Source organism: Apteryx rowi, unplaced genomic scaffold (genome assembly GCF_003343035.1).
Source record: "Apteryx rowi isolate R43461 unplaced genomic scaffold, aptRow1 scaffold_103, whole genome shotgun sequence".
NCBI lineage: Eukaryota > Metazoa > Chordata > Aves > Apterygiformes > Apterygidae > Apteryx > Apteryx rowi.
The window spans coordinates 1973719-1991984 of NW_020447231.1; the positions used below are offsets into that span (position 1 = coordinate 1973719).

Here is an 18266-nt window from a genome sequence, read left to right on the forward strand (position 1 = left end):
CTCTCGTGACGCGCTCGCAGGAAGGGCGGGTGGAGGAGGGGCTGCTGTGGGGACACCGAGAGGGGGAGGAGGCGAAGGCGGCGGGGGACGAGAGAGGGAGGAAGGAAGGGAGAGAGCGAGAGCGCGGCCGGGGCTGAGCGAGCGCTGGGGAGGAGGAAGAAGGCGGGGAGGCGGCGGTGGCTGTGCGCGTCCGTGCCGGGGCGGGGGGAGCCGCGATGTGAAGCCCCCACACGGCCCGGCAGGGCAGGCGGCGGCGGCGCCCGGGAATGTGCGTCTGGGACGCGGCGAAAGGTGAGCGGCGGCGGCGGGCGGCTTCCCCTCATGGCACGGCGCGGCGGAGCCCAGCCCGCGAGGCGGTCCCGGCCCCCATGGCCGCCCGAATGGCCGTTGCGCGCGCGCGCGGGGGGGGGGGGGGCTGGGGGTGTGTTGTGGGGGGGGGGGGGAGGAGGAGGAGGAGGGCAGCGAGCGGCGGGCGCGGGGCCCGCAGCCCCGGCGCTGCCTCAGCCTCTCCCTGGGCCCGCGGCCTGGGCCTCCCCCTGCTGCCGCCCGCAGCGCTCCCCCAGCGCGGGGCCCGGCGGCGGCGGGGCGGGGGGGGGGGGGAAGACGGCGCGCGGGGTTTTGTAACCGCCGGCGGGGGCCTTCCCCGGGTATAAGAGACAGCGCGCGGGGAGGCGGGCGGGGGGGGGACCCCCGGGGCGCGTGGGCGCGCGCGCGCTGCAACTTGCCCAGGGTGTGCCAGGTTTGTTGCAGGTCTGGGTCAGGCACCCCCGCTCTCCGCCGTCCCCTCCCTCGCTCCCCACTGTCAGCCACGGCACCTGTGTGTGCGTGTGTGTCTGTGTCTGTCACATGGGGCCTATGCTTCAGACACAACACAGTTCCCGAGGCAAAGCTGAAGTGATGCTGCGAGTATTTTGCCAGCTAAGGGGTCATTGCAGGGAAATAGGTTGGAGGAGCAGAAGGAAAGCCCGAGTCCTGATGCAGCCTTGCCCTCTCAAACAACCCACACGCTATGGCACTCAGCCATAGCAGCCTATATCTCTCTGCGTTTTTTCCACCGTGTTTGTTACAAGTTCTATATGCTGAGCAATAGTGCTGGATGTAACCAGTATGCTAAAACGAGGAACAACTGTGCCTGCTAACTAAGCCTATGCTTACTAATACCAAGGGACAAATCTGCTCATTGATGCTACTTCACCCCCTCCCATCAAATAATGCTGCTCTGTTTTGCTATGTAGTTAGCATTGACTTGACCTGTGATGCTGAGCAAAAAGCCCGTGATAGGATATGTGCAGAAATGGCATGTTGACATTAAGAAGAGACAGAAAAATAATATCACAAGCACAAGATTTTTGGTAGAAATTCCTTATGTTCTGTGCTGTACTATTTTATTATTTCTGATGCTTTAAAAGTAATGTCAGAGCATTCAAAATGACAGAGCTGTAAATAGTCCATTCATGTTGACAAGATATTTTCTTCATGAAAAGAAGAGTTACTCCCTATTTTATGTCTTGAGTTAAAATCCAGGGCTAATGTCCAATTGGATAATATTGTCCAAAGAAATAAAAACAGTGGATTGTAATTATATGAACTGAATTCTTTATTCATTCAGATGCCATTGTTGCTCTGATAGGCCATTTTAACCAGTTGCCTAATTACCATTACTTGCCAGAGGTTATAGTGAATTTTATTTCTGAAATAGTTCCATCTTATTAAGGTTCATGACACTTACGCACAAATCCAAATCTCTAACAAATTCTTCCTTTGCCAGCTTGTCTCAAGCACGAAGTTATTACTCTTTCCCACCATTCTGATCTTTTATTCTGTCCATTTCTTCCACTGGACAATGTACCAAATACCTGTTAGTAAATAATCGTAGGCTGTCAGACTGGAGGTTGTTGGTAGGACAGCATTTAGAAGAGGCTCAGTGCAGACACCTGCCTTGTGACTAGCTGATGTTTAACTACTTGAAGATGCATTGTTTTAAAAATAGTAATAGCAGAAATATATTAATATATTTCAAGTCTCTGTAGTAAATTCTGTTTGTATTTATTTCTGTGTATAGTATGTGCGTCTTTGATACATTATTCAGTAATTCACATTTCAGTTGTAGCACCAGTCTGTCTTTCTGGATAGTGTGTACATACTCTTTCTTAGTCAGAGCCTGGTAGATGCAGCGATAGTGTCTTTTAACTGGGTGCTGAGTTTGTGCCTTCTAATCCCTTGACCCAGATGTCTGTTTTAAAGAAGTTTTATGCCAAATTTCCAATCTTGCCTACACTCAGTTTCAGCTACTATGGAGATTGAAGAGTAAGAATTCATCAGATAAGTACAAAAACTGATTTCTGATAGGTAGAAAAATTAATATGATTACATAGACTTTTTTTTTTTTATAAATCATTTGTTCAGGACAAGTAGGAAAAGAGTAACTTGCCTGACCCTGCCGTGTGCTTTCCCCATTTAATCTGTTAGCTATTATTTATTTTATGAAGAATGGATTTTTTTTGTATTGAACCCCTTTCTTTTTAATTAAAGGTGTATATTATTATCTCTGACAGCTATTAGCAGTGTGTTTGCCTGGCATAGATATGAAAAGGAACTAAACATCCAAATGTTGAAACTCTTCCCCCAAGAATACAGTGTATATTAATTTGGTGATAGTGCCATGTGTTTACCTGAGCATAGCAAAATGAGAAAAACTGGAAGCACGTAGAGATGAGAGTGGTCATGGAGTTGTAAAGAACGTTGAAAGAGAGCACATCTAAGTTGATGCATAAGAGCATGAGGAACAGGTGAGGAATTCCAAAATGCATGTCATATAGTATGCTTGTGAAAGTGTCTTTTTTAAGAGACAAGTTTGTATATAGTGCTTCTCCCCAAGAGCATCTTTCTGCTTTACTGTGGAAAGCAGATAGCATTTTAATTGAAGACACAGATGTTTTGGGGGAGGAGGGCTTCTTGTGTCTGYGGTCACCCGCTTCTGTGTGTAATGTGGAGTGACTCGTACTCATGGGATAGAAATCAGAATTATGAAGCCCTTTTTCTTTCTAGCCCTTTAATAGAAGGGAGGGGAATATGCAGAACAGCTTTAAATTCCAGGCACTGGTGATAACTTCCATTTCTGTGGCTTGGATTTTCAAAACTAACTGAAGGGCTGCTGCTACTGTAGAGTTAGGAATTTGTGACTCTTAAATTCATCTGAGAGATACCTTTTAGTTTGGTATACCAATAGAAGTGCTTGTTATGTCTTTCATGTTCTTTACTGTAACTGCCTAAGCAGACCATGGTCACTGAATTTCAGTGTTAGCTTTCACTGAAGTTAAAATACTGTCATTTGTGGAACTCATTTCCTATCCCAAAGCTTGGAGCCTCCCAGCTGGTATTCTACCTATTTAATAGTGCTGAAGCTGGTGGCTTGAAACTTACTTGCTTTCATAAACAAAGCTTAGCCATATTGTGGTAATCTCTTCTGTGCTAGTTTTGTTTTCTGTTCTGATACTTTAATAGTATCCCAGCTATCCATAAATATTTACTCAAATTCCAACATAGGGGAGTACTGATTGTTACCCGCTTGTGTGGTTTGCTGATTTCATGCAGTCCCTGTTCAGATTCTTGATTTATGAAGGAAAATAACCCTGAAAAAGAGAAAGCTCAATAGCTTGGAAGAAGACACTGCTCAGTTACTTTGCAGAGTCATTCTTGCAAATGCAGGTGGATTGGTTTGAATGTCAAAGCTTGAAAGCAGTGCCGAAACTGCACAAAGTAGGGCTGAGATCTGCTCTAGGGTTTTTCTGTATCAACTTAGAGACTGACAGTCTTGGCAAGAGTAAGGTTGGCAGGAAGAGGTATGCAATGTTTTTGACAGGGTCATGAGGACTGTTACTAACTTTTTTGGTCAGCTTCTAGTTGTCTGCGAATCTCCAAAGTAAAATAAAGTTCTGTCCGCCACGTTCATGACTTCATCTTTTCGAGGTGGCTTAGATCAGCTGTAAGTCGAGGGAGCAAGGGGTAAGCATCTCAGACAAATGGTAGTACTTCACTTAGGTCTTCTTGGAAACCCAGGAGTTGGTGTTTAAAGGAAGTCATGAAACTGCTAGTAATTCTTAACATGCAGGAAATTCTATGACCCTTTGACATATAAGGTAATAATGCATTTTACCAGGTGGAGTAAGTAAATGTATTTTACCATACTGTGCTTTTGAATGTAACTCCCAACTAAACTAAAGAAGTGAAATAATGGTCTGTACTGAAAGGATAGTTTCTGCTTTCTGAGACACTACCTGTTATTTTCAAGAAACATTAGAGCATTGGGAAAATTCAGCCTGATGAGACTGGAAAAAGTGGCTTTATGGTCACTATTTCCTAGATTTCCATGCTGAAATTGATTATTTGGTAAGCAATTCCAAGAATCCTCAGATAAAACAGTGCTAGCAGGTGGGAGGAAATACCATTTTTCATTCTAATTTCTGGCTGATCAGGAATTTGAAGTGATAAGTGTTGCCCCTCCATAATGATTACTGTTATTTTTTATGTTGTATTTTAACCTATTAAGTTCTACAAGCATCGCGTTTGCCTGGGGAAGTCCATTTTTGCTCTGTGACCTTTTTGTATCCATCTTTCTCCACTAAGTAGCAGTGTAACACTGTTCTTTTTTTCCTTGTCTAAGGTGCTTAAAATACCAACTTAAAACCACTTCAGACCAAGAATGTGATTCAGATTTGAGTTTTGCTTAGGAATCTTAAAGAATTAGAGTGCTTTTGTTTTCTCCAAAGAAAACTTTCCCGGGAAAATATAGGAACATAGTGCTCTAACTCTGACTATCACTTTCAGCTGAATCTAGGAGGGAACTTAAGAATATATTGGGTCAGATCAAAAGTTTACCTAACCCTGTACTGTCTCTAGAAGTTGCTAATAATGTCTACCAAGGTAACAGTAACGAAACAAGCATAAGGAGATACTTTCCTTTTATAATAACTCAGCTCCTATAGTTCATTACCTTTTTATTTAAAAAGCTTTAATGACTTTTTATTCCTGTCATCTATTGAGCCAGTATAGACTTCTAATGCCCATGGTGTCCTGTGTCAGAGGATCCACAAATAAACTAAGCATTATATGAAAAAAATATTTCTATTTGTTTTGATCTCACTGCTTACTAGTTTCATCTGATTCCTGCTAGTCTTGTTGGTCTGAGTGGATGATAAAAGTAATGTCCATGGACTGAGGAAAGATGTAGAAAAACTAGAGTAGAAACTTAAAACTTTAAGGCTAAGCAAAGAAGCCATACCTTGTGAAGATTTTACTTCAAAAAAGATTTTGCTGCTCTGAGAGTTTCAAAGGCAAATCCAGAAGAGCATTTGGGAACCTGATTATGCAATGTCAGTTGAAATTGAGAAACATCATTCAAAAGCTCCATGCAAAGAAAATCCACCTATTTAGATGTTGAATCTGTAGTCATCAGTACTTTTACTAATAAAGTTACTTAAGTTCCTAGAGTTTTGCTGCTGTGTTTTTAGTGCTATGTTTTTAGTGCTGCCCTTATGTGAATGGAGAGAGGATCATCCCTAATACCTGACGTGAGCTACCACTTCAGATTTGCAAAGTGGATGTCTTGCCTCTCTTTTTCACCGAAGAGCCTGGCTGGCTCAGCATCTGCTCAGTGTACAGTGGTAACCTTGAGTTCAACGTAAAGCACAGCTGCCCTGGACACTTCTACGAAAAAATAAGTTGTACAGGAAAGAGTGATACCTTCTCATTACATGAGTTAGAACATTGGCCAGAGAGCAGATCTGTTTCTATGCCATTCTGTATTGCCAAAGTGATTAATCTGGGTGGTGGGCAGTCAGGTGGTCAGCAATAGACAAAGACAGTCTGTCCTCAAACAGATGAATTTGTTGTGTGCTTGTGTACATATATGTGTATACAGACACTGCAAACAAATATGTAAAACCAAGCAAAATTGTTTTAATACCTGTTTACAAGATTTCACCAGTCTGCTGGCCTGATGCCTAGGGAGTCTGGTGAACCTGGAGATGGTATGTGTCAGAGATTTTTGCCAACACAGTTCCTCTAAATTCAGTGTTCACAAATTCAGAACGTTTACAGATTCTTTGTTTTGGTCACCTCTTGAAACTTTTCCAGTTCTTTCTTTGAGAATGGTTATACCTCCACTTATCCACTTTTCCTGCCCTGTAAAGTTTTTCATCTTTCTAGGAACACTCCCTTGGCTCCACCTGATTTCCTTCAGTTGTGGTTAGTGAGTCATAAATCATTCAGTAGCAGCAACTCTTCTCATTTGGATGGAGGGGTCACTTATGCTAACTATTGGTTGTACAACCTGCGGACTGTTTGACCTAAACCTCAAAATAGGCTTTTCCTGTAAGACGTGAGTTGTGGGACTGGATTGTTGTCAGTCTGAGGAGTGTACAAACCCAGGTTTTCACTTCCTAAGCGAGTTCTGTTGATTTAAACAAATGAATTAAAAAATTAACATCCTGCTCCTCTTTTTCAAAGAAAAGAGTAACACAGTTCTCTGCCCTCAAACACTGTAGACATCTAAACATAGGGGCTTGAAGGAAGAACACCCATCTTGCATATTCATCTCTTATTGTTTCAGATGCTGACTTAAGTCCGAGAGAGAAAGAGATTTTCTTTTTGTTTGATTTACAAACCATTCAGTATGCTCGTTATTGAGATTCATAATTCCGCAAGTTACATTTCTTATCCTGATTTGAGTTAATGGATTTTATTCCTGAATCTAGAAACTCAGAAGCTGACATAGACACTGCGAGTGTGCTACGTCCTCTTCTGGTTGAAGTCCCAAAAGAATTTAAATACATAAGAGAAATAATGAAGGCAGTTGCTGAAATCTGCCAGTGTTTTGTGGCAATAAGAACACTTATATCAAGGAGATGATATTTGAACTAAAAAGTTAATTGAGCTACATGGTTAAATGTATCAAAAAAAATCATGAGAAAAAGCCACTCATCACGGAAGAACTCCAAAGGGGGACAAATATTACCAAACAATACACAAATGTTGAAAGTGAAGCCAGAGTCCTCTGTGAGCAGAAATTAAAATCAACTAAGTTAAACCACTGCTTGTGACAAGCTCTAAATGGACTGTAGCTGCTACTGAGTGTTATTCCTAGAGGGGAATGAAACATTGACAGTTGGTCTCAAATTGAATCTGGCTTGCTATTTTTCAAAGAACTAACCATCTCGAATGCCATGTATAAAAGCAAAAGAGCATCTTGTTGAAAACGCTGCTCAAAGCTAATGCAGATTGTACTGTGAGGCACCATCTTACTTTAGGGCAGCAGGTCCTCTGCTTTTTTCTTTACCCGTGCTCATGGTTCCTTAAGTTGTGACAATTAAAATAATCATCTGTCCCAGTTTCTAAGTCTATTGTGAAAAGGTTTAAACATTCTTGTCCTGTATAGCTCTGATGTAAGTGGTTAATTGCTAAACAACTGCTCTCGGTCATTAAGATGATTAGCTAAAACAATAAATGTATCCTTTTTGGTTGTTACTTGTATACAAAGTGTTTAGGTTTTGATGTTAAAATAAACTGATCTGAAATAAAGACCATATTGGGTTGCAGAAATTTTCAGTTTGGAAACTGAAATAATTTAGCGCAGAGTTTTTGTGTAGTCTTCTGGAGGAGTAATTGAACTGAAGGTCAGAATATCATTTCTTTGCTGTCGAGCTCAAATGAAAGTATGCGTGGAACACAGTTTTAGAGTAGTTATTTACACATAAAGAGTTGATTCTGAAGGACTTGGGTTTTTTCCATGCTTTATATGGGTTAGGTGGTATTTCACCTTTCTAACAAATGCTATGGATGTTCATATTTTTGAAAAATATTATTCTAAATTTCTCATACTCACTACTAGTTTGTGTCCATTACTTAATTTGCCTAAGATTTTCATGATTGTTCTTTGCTAACTTACACTGTTAGGCTTACTTGTGGGAGGGGAGAGGGGCTGGGTGGTTTGTGGGAAAGATATTCTTCAAATTTTTTTCAGCCAGTTTAATTTACCTTACTTTAAAATATCATCAAAGGTCAAATTGCGAGGAACTTGCTGGCTGACCATTTAGAAACAGGTGCTTGTAGTTAGAGGTGATTATGTGCACATGTGGATTAAGAAGGAGAGCAGGCTTATCCCTTCTCAGGTGCTCTGTCATAACTTTTTTTGAAAACTCTTACTGTGTGGTAAACACGAGGTAGCCTCTTGCTTTGAATGTTGTGCAGCCTTTTGTTTACTGGGGAGAAGAACATAAGCATGGGTAGATAGTGAAGAGCAGCTAGCTCATTGCAAATCCTCATCTGAATTAACACTGTAGTTAGTTGGTTATAGCTGTGCCCTAAAAGTGAATTTCTGGAAATGACTGAGATAATCTTAACAGCTCACTTTGTTGTTGGGGGGGGGGGGGGTTGTTTTTTTTTGTTTGTTTGTTTGCCTGTCTGCCTTGGCCTTGTCTGACCCGTGTGTGAGCCAGTTCAGGTCACTGAACTGGCAGGAAACTAACCCTGAAAAAATGTATCATTTTTCTTCTGGTTTAGGGAGCTGAATTGGCACATCATACTAGCATGATCACAGGGGTCGTATGAGTGCAGAGCTAATGTAGAGATTGAGTGGGGGCATGTAGAGCATGTAAGGCCAGCAGAGGTTGAAGAGCAGAACCATCCCTTCTGGTGGCAGTCAGCCATCAAGTTGACTAGACCATCTTGTGAAACTTCACCCTGAGAGTTTATTTCCCTCCTTGAAAAAAATTCAGTTGCTTTGCAACATACTAATTAGTTTATTTTTAATATGGAACAGTATTGTCAGATCTAAAGTGCTTAGAATCACGAGGATTTAAAATATGGTATCTTAAACTTCTGAATTATCTTTTATTTATTTTTTAAGTTCTTTTGCTGGATTCTGAATTTACAAATGTATTGTAGAAAACACAGTTTTAGACCCTGTAGCAGCAGCTCTTTTCCAGAGGACTCAGCAAGAATGGGACTGTGTTGTGCTGAGAAATGCGTAAACACGTAAAACAGTTCTTTCCTCAAAGAGCTTGCAGTCTAGTGCCAAGCAGAGTGGTGAGTTTGATGTGGGAGCTGGAATGTAGATGCATGAAACTCAAAAAGGCCACAGAATACCCATTTGATGGAAACAACTTTTAAGCCCTGCTGAGCTGGGATGGATTCAATCTGGGGTTCAAGCAAAAGATTCTGATATTCATTAGCAGTGGCCTGAGATATCCATACTTCTGCAAGCATTAAAGTTACACCGTCAAGAATAAGGCGTGTGGTGTTTGAAATAAGTTAACTAAATCAAGTTCTTTTGCATTAAAGGACTTTGACAGGGTGTTCACTCTGGACAAAAAAGCAAAATATCTGTAACTCTATTTTACACTTAAACTCAAATCTCGGGTTACCTGTTATTGATTTATCTAGATTAAAAGTTACTTGTGCCATGTATTTAGACACAAGTCTGGCAGAGTTATTTGTTGAGTCATAGGGCAGCCTCAGATTGTCTTTGGAAATAGTTCATCTGCTTTCCTGTGGTGCAGAGCCAGAGCATATAAATTATGCCAAATTCAAATTGACCGCATGAAGAGGCAGCAGAAATGTCTCTGCGTCATGTACCTGCAAAAGGGAGTGCTTAAGAGTATAGCAAAGACAACTCAATTTTGGGCAGGACTGGTACTGACTGGGAATAATAACTACCCCAGATAATGGAAATAACTATCTCAGATAATGGAAAGTGAGCTATCTTACAACTGTACCATGCTGATTTTAGAGTATTTTAAGGAAATAACTTTCATGAATCAGGTTGTATATGACACAGATGAGATTGAAATAAATAGTAACTTAACATGCACATTCACATCTGTATTTTGCAAACTAAAGTCTCAGTGCTGTGCAACTCTTGTATACACACATATATGCTTATAGAGTTCATAGAATATGGATATAACATTTCATTCCATTACATGATCAGCAGGGTTTGATTAGCAGTCTTTCCACAACCACTTACTCTTATTATGATTGGGAAGTATAATGTTAGGCCCATGAAGCAGTCCACAAAGAGGTATTACATATCTTTTCCTAGTGGGCTCTGTGAGTAGAGCTGTAGGGTTCTATGAGCTAGTGGTCATGTATCGAGCATCAAAATTCTTGGTTTCTCTTCTACCTTTGGTTTGGAACAAGGATCTCCCAATAAAAAATTGGACTTTAATCACTAGTTGAAGAACTCTACTTTGTAGAACAGTAAGATTTTGCAATTTGTGTATGATCTGGAAAGAGGTGCAGAGCCAAATTATGTTCATTTTGATCACAGCAGTTCTTATTTTGACTTTTTTTTTTCTTGAAGGATTTTTCCTCTTGCACTGAAAAGTTGGATTCTATTCATAGGAATGTGCTGAATATCATTCCTACTTTTAGAGGCTTTTGTGCAGCATCAGGTGAGTTTTTTAGTTTGCTGAAGACTTCTTTGTGTTCACAGGCCCAGAGTATAGGCATTTCAGTTTTATTTAAAATGCTTTTCTCTGGGCCAGGAGTCACTTTACAGTTTGTCCTTGCTTTGGACTGTAGAGATGCCCTGAAAACTAGTAATTATGGTGGTTCCCTTTCACTGAGTCACCAAGTATTTGTACTCTTGGATTTGTGAGAAGCCAAGATGACTCTTCTGGAACAAGTTAGATACTATAAACATAAAAAAAATTAAGTCTTCTTTGAAATTGGCCTGCTCATGATCAGTGTTTAAGTCCCCTGTCTTGATTTCCTCTCCTACTTCCAGAGGTCTTTACAAAGTGTTTCTGTTACTCATCCCTTCATCTTGATTCCTATAGACAAAGCAGCTCTGCAGAGAAGGACCTGGGAGTGCTGGTGGACACCAAGTTAAGCATGAGGCAGCAATGTGCCCTTGTGGCCAAGAAGGCCAATGGTATCCTGGGGTGCATCAGGAAGAGTGTTGCCAGCAGGTTGAGGGAGGTGATCCTCCCCCTCTACTCAGCCCTGGTGAGGCCACATCTGGAGTACTGTGTCCAGTTCTGGGCTCCCCAGTACAAGAGGGATGTGGCACTGCTGGAGCAAGTCCAGCAAAGGGCTACAAAGATGATTAGGGGACTGGAACATCTCTCTTACGAGGAAAGGCTGAGAGAGCTGGGCCTGTTTAACCTAGAGAAGAGAAGGCTGAGAGGAGATCTTATTAATGTGTACAAGTATCTTAAGGGAGGGTGTCAAGAGGATGGAGCCAGACTCTTTTCAGTGGTGCCGAGCGACAGGACGCGAGGCAACGGGCACAAACTGAAACACAGACACTTCCATCTGAACATGAGGAAAAACTTTTTCACTGTGAGGGTGACAGAGCACTGGAACAGGTTGCCCAGAGAGGTTGTGGAGTCTCCTTCTCTGGAGATATTCAAAACCTGCCTGGACATGATCCTGTGCAATGTGCTGTAGGTGACCCTGCTTGAGGAGGGGGGTTGGACTAGATGATCTCCAGAGATTCCTTCCAACCTCAGCGATTCTGTGATTCTGTGAGCATTATGTCATCCCTGCATGCACCAGTGAACATTCTTTATATCTTGCTTTGCCTTTTTTCTTATTTAATATGTCCTGTGCAGGATGGTTCTCACACTCCTTTGTTCCTTAGGCTTCAGAAAGGCTGCTATAGAGAGTATCTTGATTTTTCAAGGAAAAATTTGCATTGTAAGCACAAGTCTTTAGCAGCGGGGAGTCTCCTAAGTCCAGAAACCTTGGCTCATCATTCAGTTCCTGGAACTATAAAGGGAGGTATTAGTCTCCAAGTTTTCATATCAGCATTAGGAAAATAATCTGTGACTCTCAAGAGATGAGCCAGAGGCATCTAGTGATCATTGAAATACCATGTTCCTAACTTGTGTGTTTAGAGTTCAGGTGGACTACCTGAGTCAAAAATCACATCTGCCAAGAAAATGGTAAATCATAATCAGATGTTGGAAGTAGGCATTACAGTGTAGCTTCTCTGGTTTTCTGGCTTCTAGGAAGACAACTTCTGAGCAATAGATGTGTCGTGTTTTCAACACATTAACCTAAAGTATTCTTTTTTTCTGATTTGTAGTTCTAATCAAACTAAGCCCACAGGCATTGTTCTGATTTTGACTGACCCCACTGGTTGTGGTGTTTTCTTCTAATAGCTTTCAGAATGGAAGTCTTTCTTCCTCACCTCCCAGTTTCCCAAAGAGAAATTAAAGGTTTTTCAAGGTTTCAGAAAAGTTGTCTCTCACGAAGGCAGTTCTTCAGTTTATCAGGCATTGAATATTTTAGTTTCTACCTTACTGATACTGGAAAGATGTCTTCAAACAAATTTTAAATACCCATCATGAGGAGATCAGAATACAAGACTGTTCTTGACTGCATTCCTCTTCATGATAAGAGCGTTTTTCAGATAAAGAGGCTATTTGTGTAGGGATCAGAGATAATTACTTATCAAATCCTATCTCCTCAAGAACTTAAGGAGAAGAATGAGGAACAACTTTGTGAGACTGATGTTGCTGTGATGAGTTTCATGTAGTCTTGAGGGGGTTTTTTTGCTTTTTTTCCCTTTTTGATAAGAGTTTATTTTTGATAGATTTTTCGTCCTTTATTAAGAAGGAGTGAGAATAGTCAATAGTTAAAAACGAAGTGTCTCTCATGGGCTCATACACTGTTACCTATGATGTCTAAAAAGACTACAAGATGTTTTAATGAATAAGTGCTTTATTTGATTGAACTTAGACTTTTCTGTTTTCTCCAAAAACTCCTCAGCCAGAAGTGATACATTTGAATTACAACTTGTGTTTAGTTGATAGATTTGCTTCATACAGAAAATTTGTATTTTTCTAGCCATTTCTAGTATGTACTGTTCTCCACAGAAAAAATTAGATTTCATGTGGTCATCCAACTCATGTCCTTCCATTCTTCTCACTTCTCCTTAACAGTTCTGTGTTATTCTATTGGACAGAATCCAAACCACTAAACATTATTTTCAGAAAACCCAATGTTTTGGAGACATTCTGTCTAGGTACCTGTATTTCTTACCCAGAGACCAATATAACATATTGGCAGGGGAGGGGGGGAAGTTGCATTGCTTCGTTTTTAGTGTAGAGCTCATCTCCTTGACATATGATTAATCTTTGTAATCATACACATGTGTGTAGGTTATGTATCAGATTACAGCAAATATAAGAAGAAATGAACCAAGTTCATCATGATCTTTCTATATTTGCAGAGATCCTGAAAAATACTTCTGAAGTTTGTCTTTTCAAGTTAGTCATACCCGCTTCAACTCTATAATTCTATGGTTGCCTAATGTGGCATATTTGCAATAGTCCATAAATCTCACCGTATTTGTGAAACCTTCCTGCAGCTATCTCTTGTTCTGCAATCAGACTTGCCTGCAATCCAGGGTGACTTAACTGTATTTCAGAGTATACCTGCTTTGTAGCTCTAGAACAGCAGGGGTTTAATAAGAGACAAAAGATGGAATTAAGCTTTCAGCCAGGTTCAGGGGCGGCAAAATTTTACTATGATAAATGAGGCAGTCTGCAGAGCAGTGCAGCATAAATTGAGGCCTGGATAGATAAGTGACCAAAATAGGTTATCATCTCAATCCACAGTTATATGTACTTCCATGTAGGCAGGAGGGTAAAGCTTCTGTGCTCTTACTGGGCAATACTATGGATAGTCCAGAGAATAGGTATCTTCTCAAAAGCAGAAGAGGAGGTAAAAAATTTATTTGACTTTCTTTTACATATAAACTGTAGTTTAGTGCATTTTTATGGAGGATAAAGGAATAGAAATTAAATATTTAATAAAAGTAAGGGGCCCAACTTTTCTTTCTGTTAGTTTCAGAGTATAAAAGGTCCTATTCCTGTCCTCACACTTTAAGAGCTCTAAGAGACAAAACAGTGTTTTTATTTAGGGGAATAGTTAGAGGAGAAAGTGAGAGATGTAATATACCAGGCAGTGGCGTCCTGATCAGCCTACACCATTAATCAATATTTTAGGTTCAGTGTTACAACAGCTATAGTTAATGTGGATCACTTGAGTGCAGTGAACAGTTGGACACTTTTTCTCTCCATCAGTTCTGTTCTAGCCCATTAACGGCTCATCTGGGGACACTGCTGTGTACAGTTCACAGTCCAGGGATAAGCATCTTGCATAAAGACAAACTAATTTGCCTTGTTGGACTTATTTATTTATTTATTTATTAATTTAAAAAGCTAGAAGTAGATCATATTAGATCATTTAAGCAACTGGCTTTTCACTGAACAAAATGGCTTTTTTTTTTTTTTTTTTGCTTTTATGTAATTTATTGTATTTGAAGCAACAAATATTTGGACCTTCCGTGATTAGCTATAAATCCTTTGGTATAATCAATCCAGTTTCTAGTACCAGGAAGTTCTAGCCTGCATTCAACCATGTAGAGAGTATCAGATAGGAAAGAACAAATTGCTCCTCATTTGGACAATATTTTGCCTGAATGGTGGCAACTGTTTAAAAACTTTTTATCATTCTTTTTTGTAGGATATGTATGTTAAACAGGAAGAATTTAATAAATCATAATGCAAACTGAACATTGTAATGACATTTTGTATTCTGGGTGAATAGAACAAAATGTGCATATGTGGTTTTGATATGTAGCAGGAGCTACAATATGAGTTAGTACAAAACTGAATAACTGGGATTTTTTTCAATTTTTAGTTTCTAGGTTAAATGTGTAACTCATATTTTAATACATGCCCATTGAAAACAGTAATCTTTGTGATGATCTGTGGGTGGCCCTTAAGGCATCGTTGAAATGCTAGTGATGATATTACTAAACAGCTAACTGATCAGCGCTTTTCTTCCTATGCAGAAGCTTCAGTATGAGGCGGGGTGGATGGAGGAAACGGGCTGGCGATGGCGATGGCTGGGGAATATGGGTACGTTAAAAACCAAGTGGCTTTTTTAAAAAAGGTAAATGGCAGTATGGTTAAAAAGGGGTTGCAATTTTGTAAAATATGCTTAAGGTGTGCTGTAAATTTAATCCTTTTGCCTCACTTGAAAAACATAATTCTGTTCAAAAATAATTTTTGTAATTACCAATTTTTGAAGTGTTAGTTCACAGACATCCACTAAGTTGCAGTATTAATATGTGCAGACCCTTGGGTAGCTTTAAACAACCATTTAAAAACTAAATTAAATAATTTAAAAACTATTTGTAGTTGTCTCGATGAATTTCTGTGTAGTTGGACAAAAAAATAACCGAGGAACCAAATTTATGTAAGTATTTCTGATACTGCTGTGTCTTATCTRTATGTAAGAACAGAAAATATTTGGAGCTTGATGAATATTCTTTGCACTGTTTTGGGGCCAGTGAGACTCTGGTTTATCATCCAAACTTGCATCTTTCCCCATTTTGTTAGTAACTTATACAGTAAGAAAAARAAAATATGAAATAAATCCTGGCAATGAGATGCAATAAAAATTGGCAACAAGACGCAGTTATCTTACAGATAAGAGTTTAGGGCAGCAGACCTGCTGTTTTCTGTTTGGAAAAAAGGATTTGTCTTTTGCATATCAACCAAAATTGATTTGAAAGAATGCTGCTTAACATTTCAGTCTTCTTGTAAGCGAGCACTTTCAATCTGTGAACATTAGAAAATGAGACTAGCATCATGTTTCCTTTTTTGTTTATATTTTAACTTAAAAACTAGGGAGGGTACATGTCTGCAAAGGTTAAGAAACTGGACGATCAATTCCGGTCAGACTCAGCTGTTCAGCACCAGAGGGATGGAAATTCATCAAGTATCTTTAGTGGAGTTGCTATCTACGTCAATGGCTTTACAGGTGAAGTTTTTGTTTTTAAAGAATCTGTTCTTTTTTGTTATAGTATCTGTCTATTATCCTCAGTGGAGCAAAGGGCTATCAAATATGTATGTTTGCAACTAAGTAAATACATCATAATTACTGCGTATGTTAAATTATATTGTATAATATGTTTCTTTCACAAATTTCATGATTAAAGTTTTCAATATAAAATCAGATTTAGGTTGAGTAATAAATATTGCTTCACTAAATTATTTAAAGGAATTGTCACTGTTAGAAATAGCAGTAAATTTTTCCGCCTTCACTGATCATATTATTTGAAATGAAACCTAGGAGCTTGGGGGGACAGTGCAGTAATAGAAATGTTTTTACTTCCTTTTAACTTTCCCCATATGCCTGCAAATATTCTAATTTTAATTTCCCGAACTTTTGATGGTTGCTTTGGACTTGCAGTGTTTACATTAAATTTATGTTTGGGTGGATATGTTGGGATTTTCTTGCTCACGATAAAGTAATGGTTGAGACAACGCCTTAGTAGTAGATGGAGGAAGAGAGAAGAGGAAAGACATGGATATACATTGCCTGTTATAGACTGACAGTGCATGTTATGAGGAGTAAGATGTTTAATCTACCATATTTATGTTTGAATTTCTCCTGGGTTCCTTAAAACAACTTAATAAACTTTCTGAAACATCCCGGAAGTTTTTTCAGGGACCTATGCCAGGAATGGTGCGATTATTACATAACTGATGTGTACAAGTGCTTTGGCATCCTGGAACAGTGCTGACTTGAGCACAAGATGAAACTGCCATATATAAAAAATGAACAAGTTTAAGCTGGACATGTTAAGCTGTTAGTACAGGCAGATCAGTTTCTTAATATGGACAGTTTCTCTGGTAGAAATCTATCATTTGCATATTCTTCAAGGCAGTGGTTCCTAAGTGATGCTYCATAAGATGGTTGTCCACAAGGCTGGAGTAGGAATGATCATACTTAGCAGAAAGTGTGTTATTTTCTGTTGAAAGTTAGATGTAAAATCAAGTGATAGAACAATTTCAAGGGTTGACAGTAGGCCACTGAAAGGAATTATAACTGTGTTCTCTCCAAAAAAAAATTTGCTCTCCCTTCCTGTGTTGATGAACTTTTTTAGTATCTTGTGCCAAATTTACTATTAAAGCCATTGTACTTGTTGTTTGTTCTGACCCAACTCTTTTGGTGTCGGTGTGGCACTGCCATCAAAGGTTTTCCAAAAACTTATACTTTTTTACTGCTTGCAAGATACTTTTTTTTTTCACATCATTGAAAAAAAGTCTTAATACGTAAATAAGTACTGGRGTGTTCAGAGGGGATAAGAAGAGATCTTAGTTTTAAGGTACTCTCTGTTCCCTGTATATTTCAAGAATAGCCAGGTAAGGAAAGAGTTACTTAAGTCAGAAATTGTGGAGTAGGAGTTCTATGCTATCACTACACCATTTTCATATTAATTCATTTCTATTACTTCTGGGTGTAAACTGCTCTCCCAAACTGTGATTAAAAGATAAGTAATTTAATCTAATACTTGGTTTTGTGTTATGTTGCAGTAAAGGGATTTTTAAAGCAGTTTAGCACAAAATCCATTGAGTTTTTTTCCCCCTCCCTCCATACATATTGTGGAAAGTTCCTCTATAACTAGTAAAATGTTTGCTTTTTGAATAAGTCTTTCTGGAAACACTGGTTTCTACATTTCTGCAGAAATGCATTTCTGATTTGGTCTTCGAATAACTTGTAAGGAGAAAAACAATATTTTGCACTCTTTTGGTTCATAGCATCTGATTTCTCAACTGTAGTTGTTAATGTATTTGCTGACACAAAGCAGGAATATTTCTGTTTTTAATTTTATAGATCCCTCAGCTGATGAATTAAGGAGGCTAATGATGTTGCATGGAGGCCAATACCATATGTATTATTCCAGATCCAAAACAACGCACATCATTGCCACAAATCTTCCAAATGCCAAAATAAAAGAACTGAAAGGAGAAAAAGTAGTTCGACCAGAATGGATCATGGAAAGGTAAGTTTAGGCCCACTGCTTTTGGAGATTTCTCCCTTTAGAAAAAAAGAAGAAAAATCTGGAAAAGCTGCTGTATAAAAGGTTGCATTTTGCRTTTATGATTTGGTTTCAAATAAATCTATCCTTGCATCAGCTGAATAAAAATACCACTGTCATACAGAATGTATTTTTTTTTTTTTATATTGTTCCTTAAACAACTTTACATCATACAGAAAGTCTCAGTCGTAGTGGGAAGCTGAACACTGACCTGCTGATTGCCACGTTAATACCCAGTCAGTGGACCAGCCTTCATCTCAGTATGCTTTATTAACTACCAGCTAATTGTTTTTTAATTAACCTCTTGCCTTGTACTTTGCATAAGTTCATCTCATGTAAATAAAAGAGAATGTCAATT

The 18266-nt window shown here is 39.4% G+C and overlaps 1 protein-coding gene across 4 annotated transcripts in view; it reads left to right on the forward strand.

Moving 5' to 3' along the window:
- Positions 1–126: 126 nt before the first annotated feature.
- The window catches only part of REV1 (REV1, DNA directed polymerase), a 62612-nt gene continuing 44472 nt past the window's right edge, over positions 127–18266 (forward strand). For 2 of the 4 annotated variants that reach the window (XM_026066554.1, XM_026066569.1), the window contains exons 1-4: positions 127–291; positions 14870–14936; positions 15711–15843; positions 17704–17872. In XM_026066554.1, coding sequence (XP_025922339.1) covers positions 14880–14936; positions 15711–15843; positions 17704–17872 — 359 coding nt within the window. In that variant the 5' untranslated portion in view covers positions 127–291; positions 14870–14879. Of the gene's footprint in view, positions 292–10360; positions 10452–14869; positions 14937–15710; positions 15844–17703; positions 17873–18266 lie in introns of those variants that run through there. The other 2 variants (XM_026066562.1, XM_026066577.1) reach the window with 2 other exon arrangements.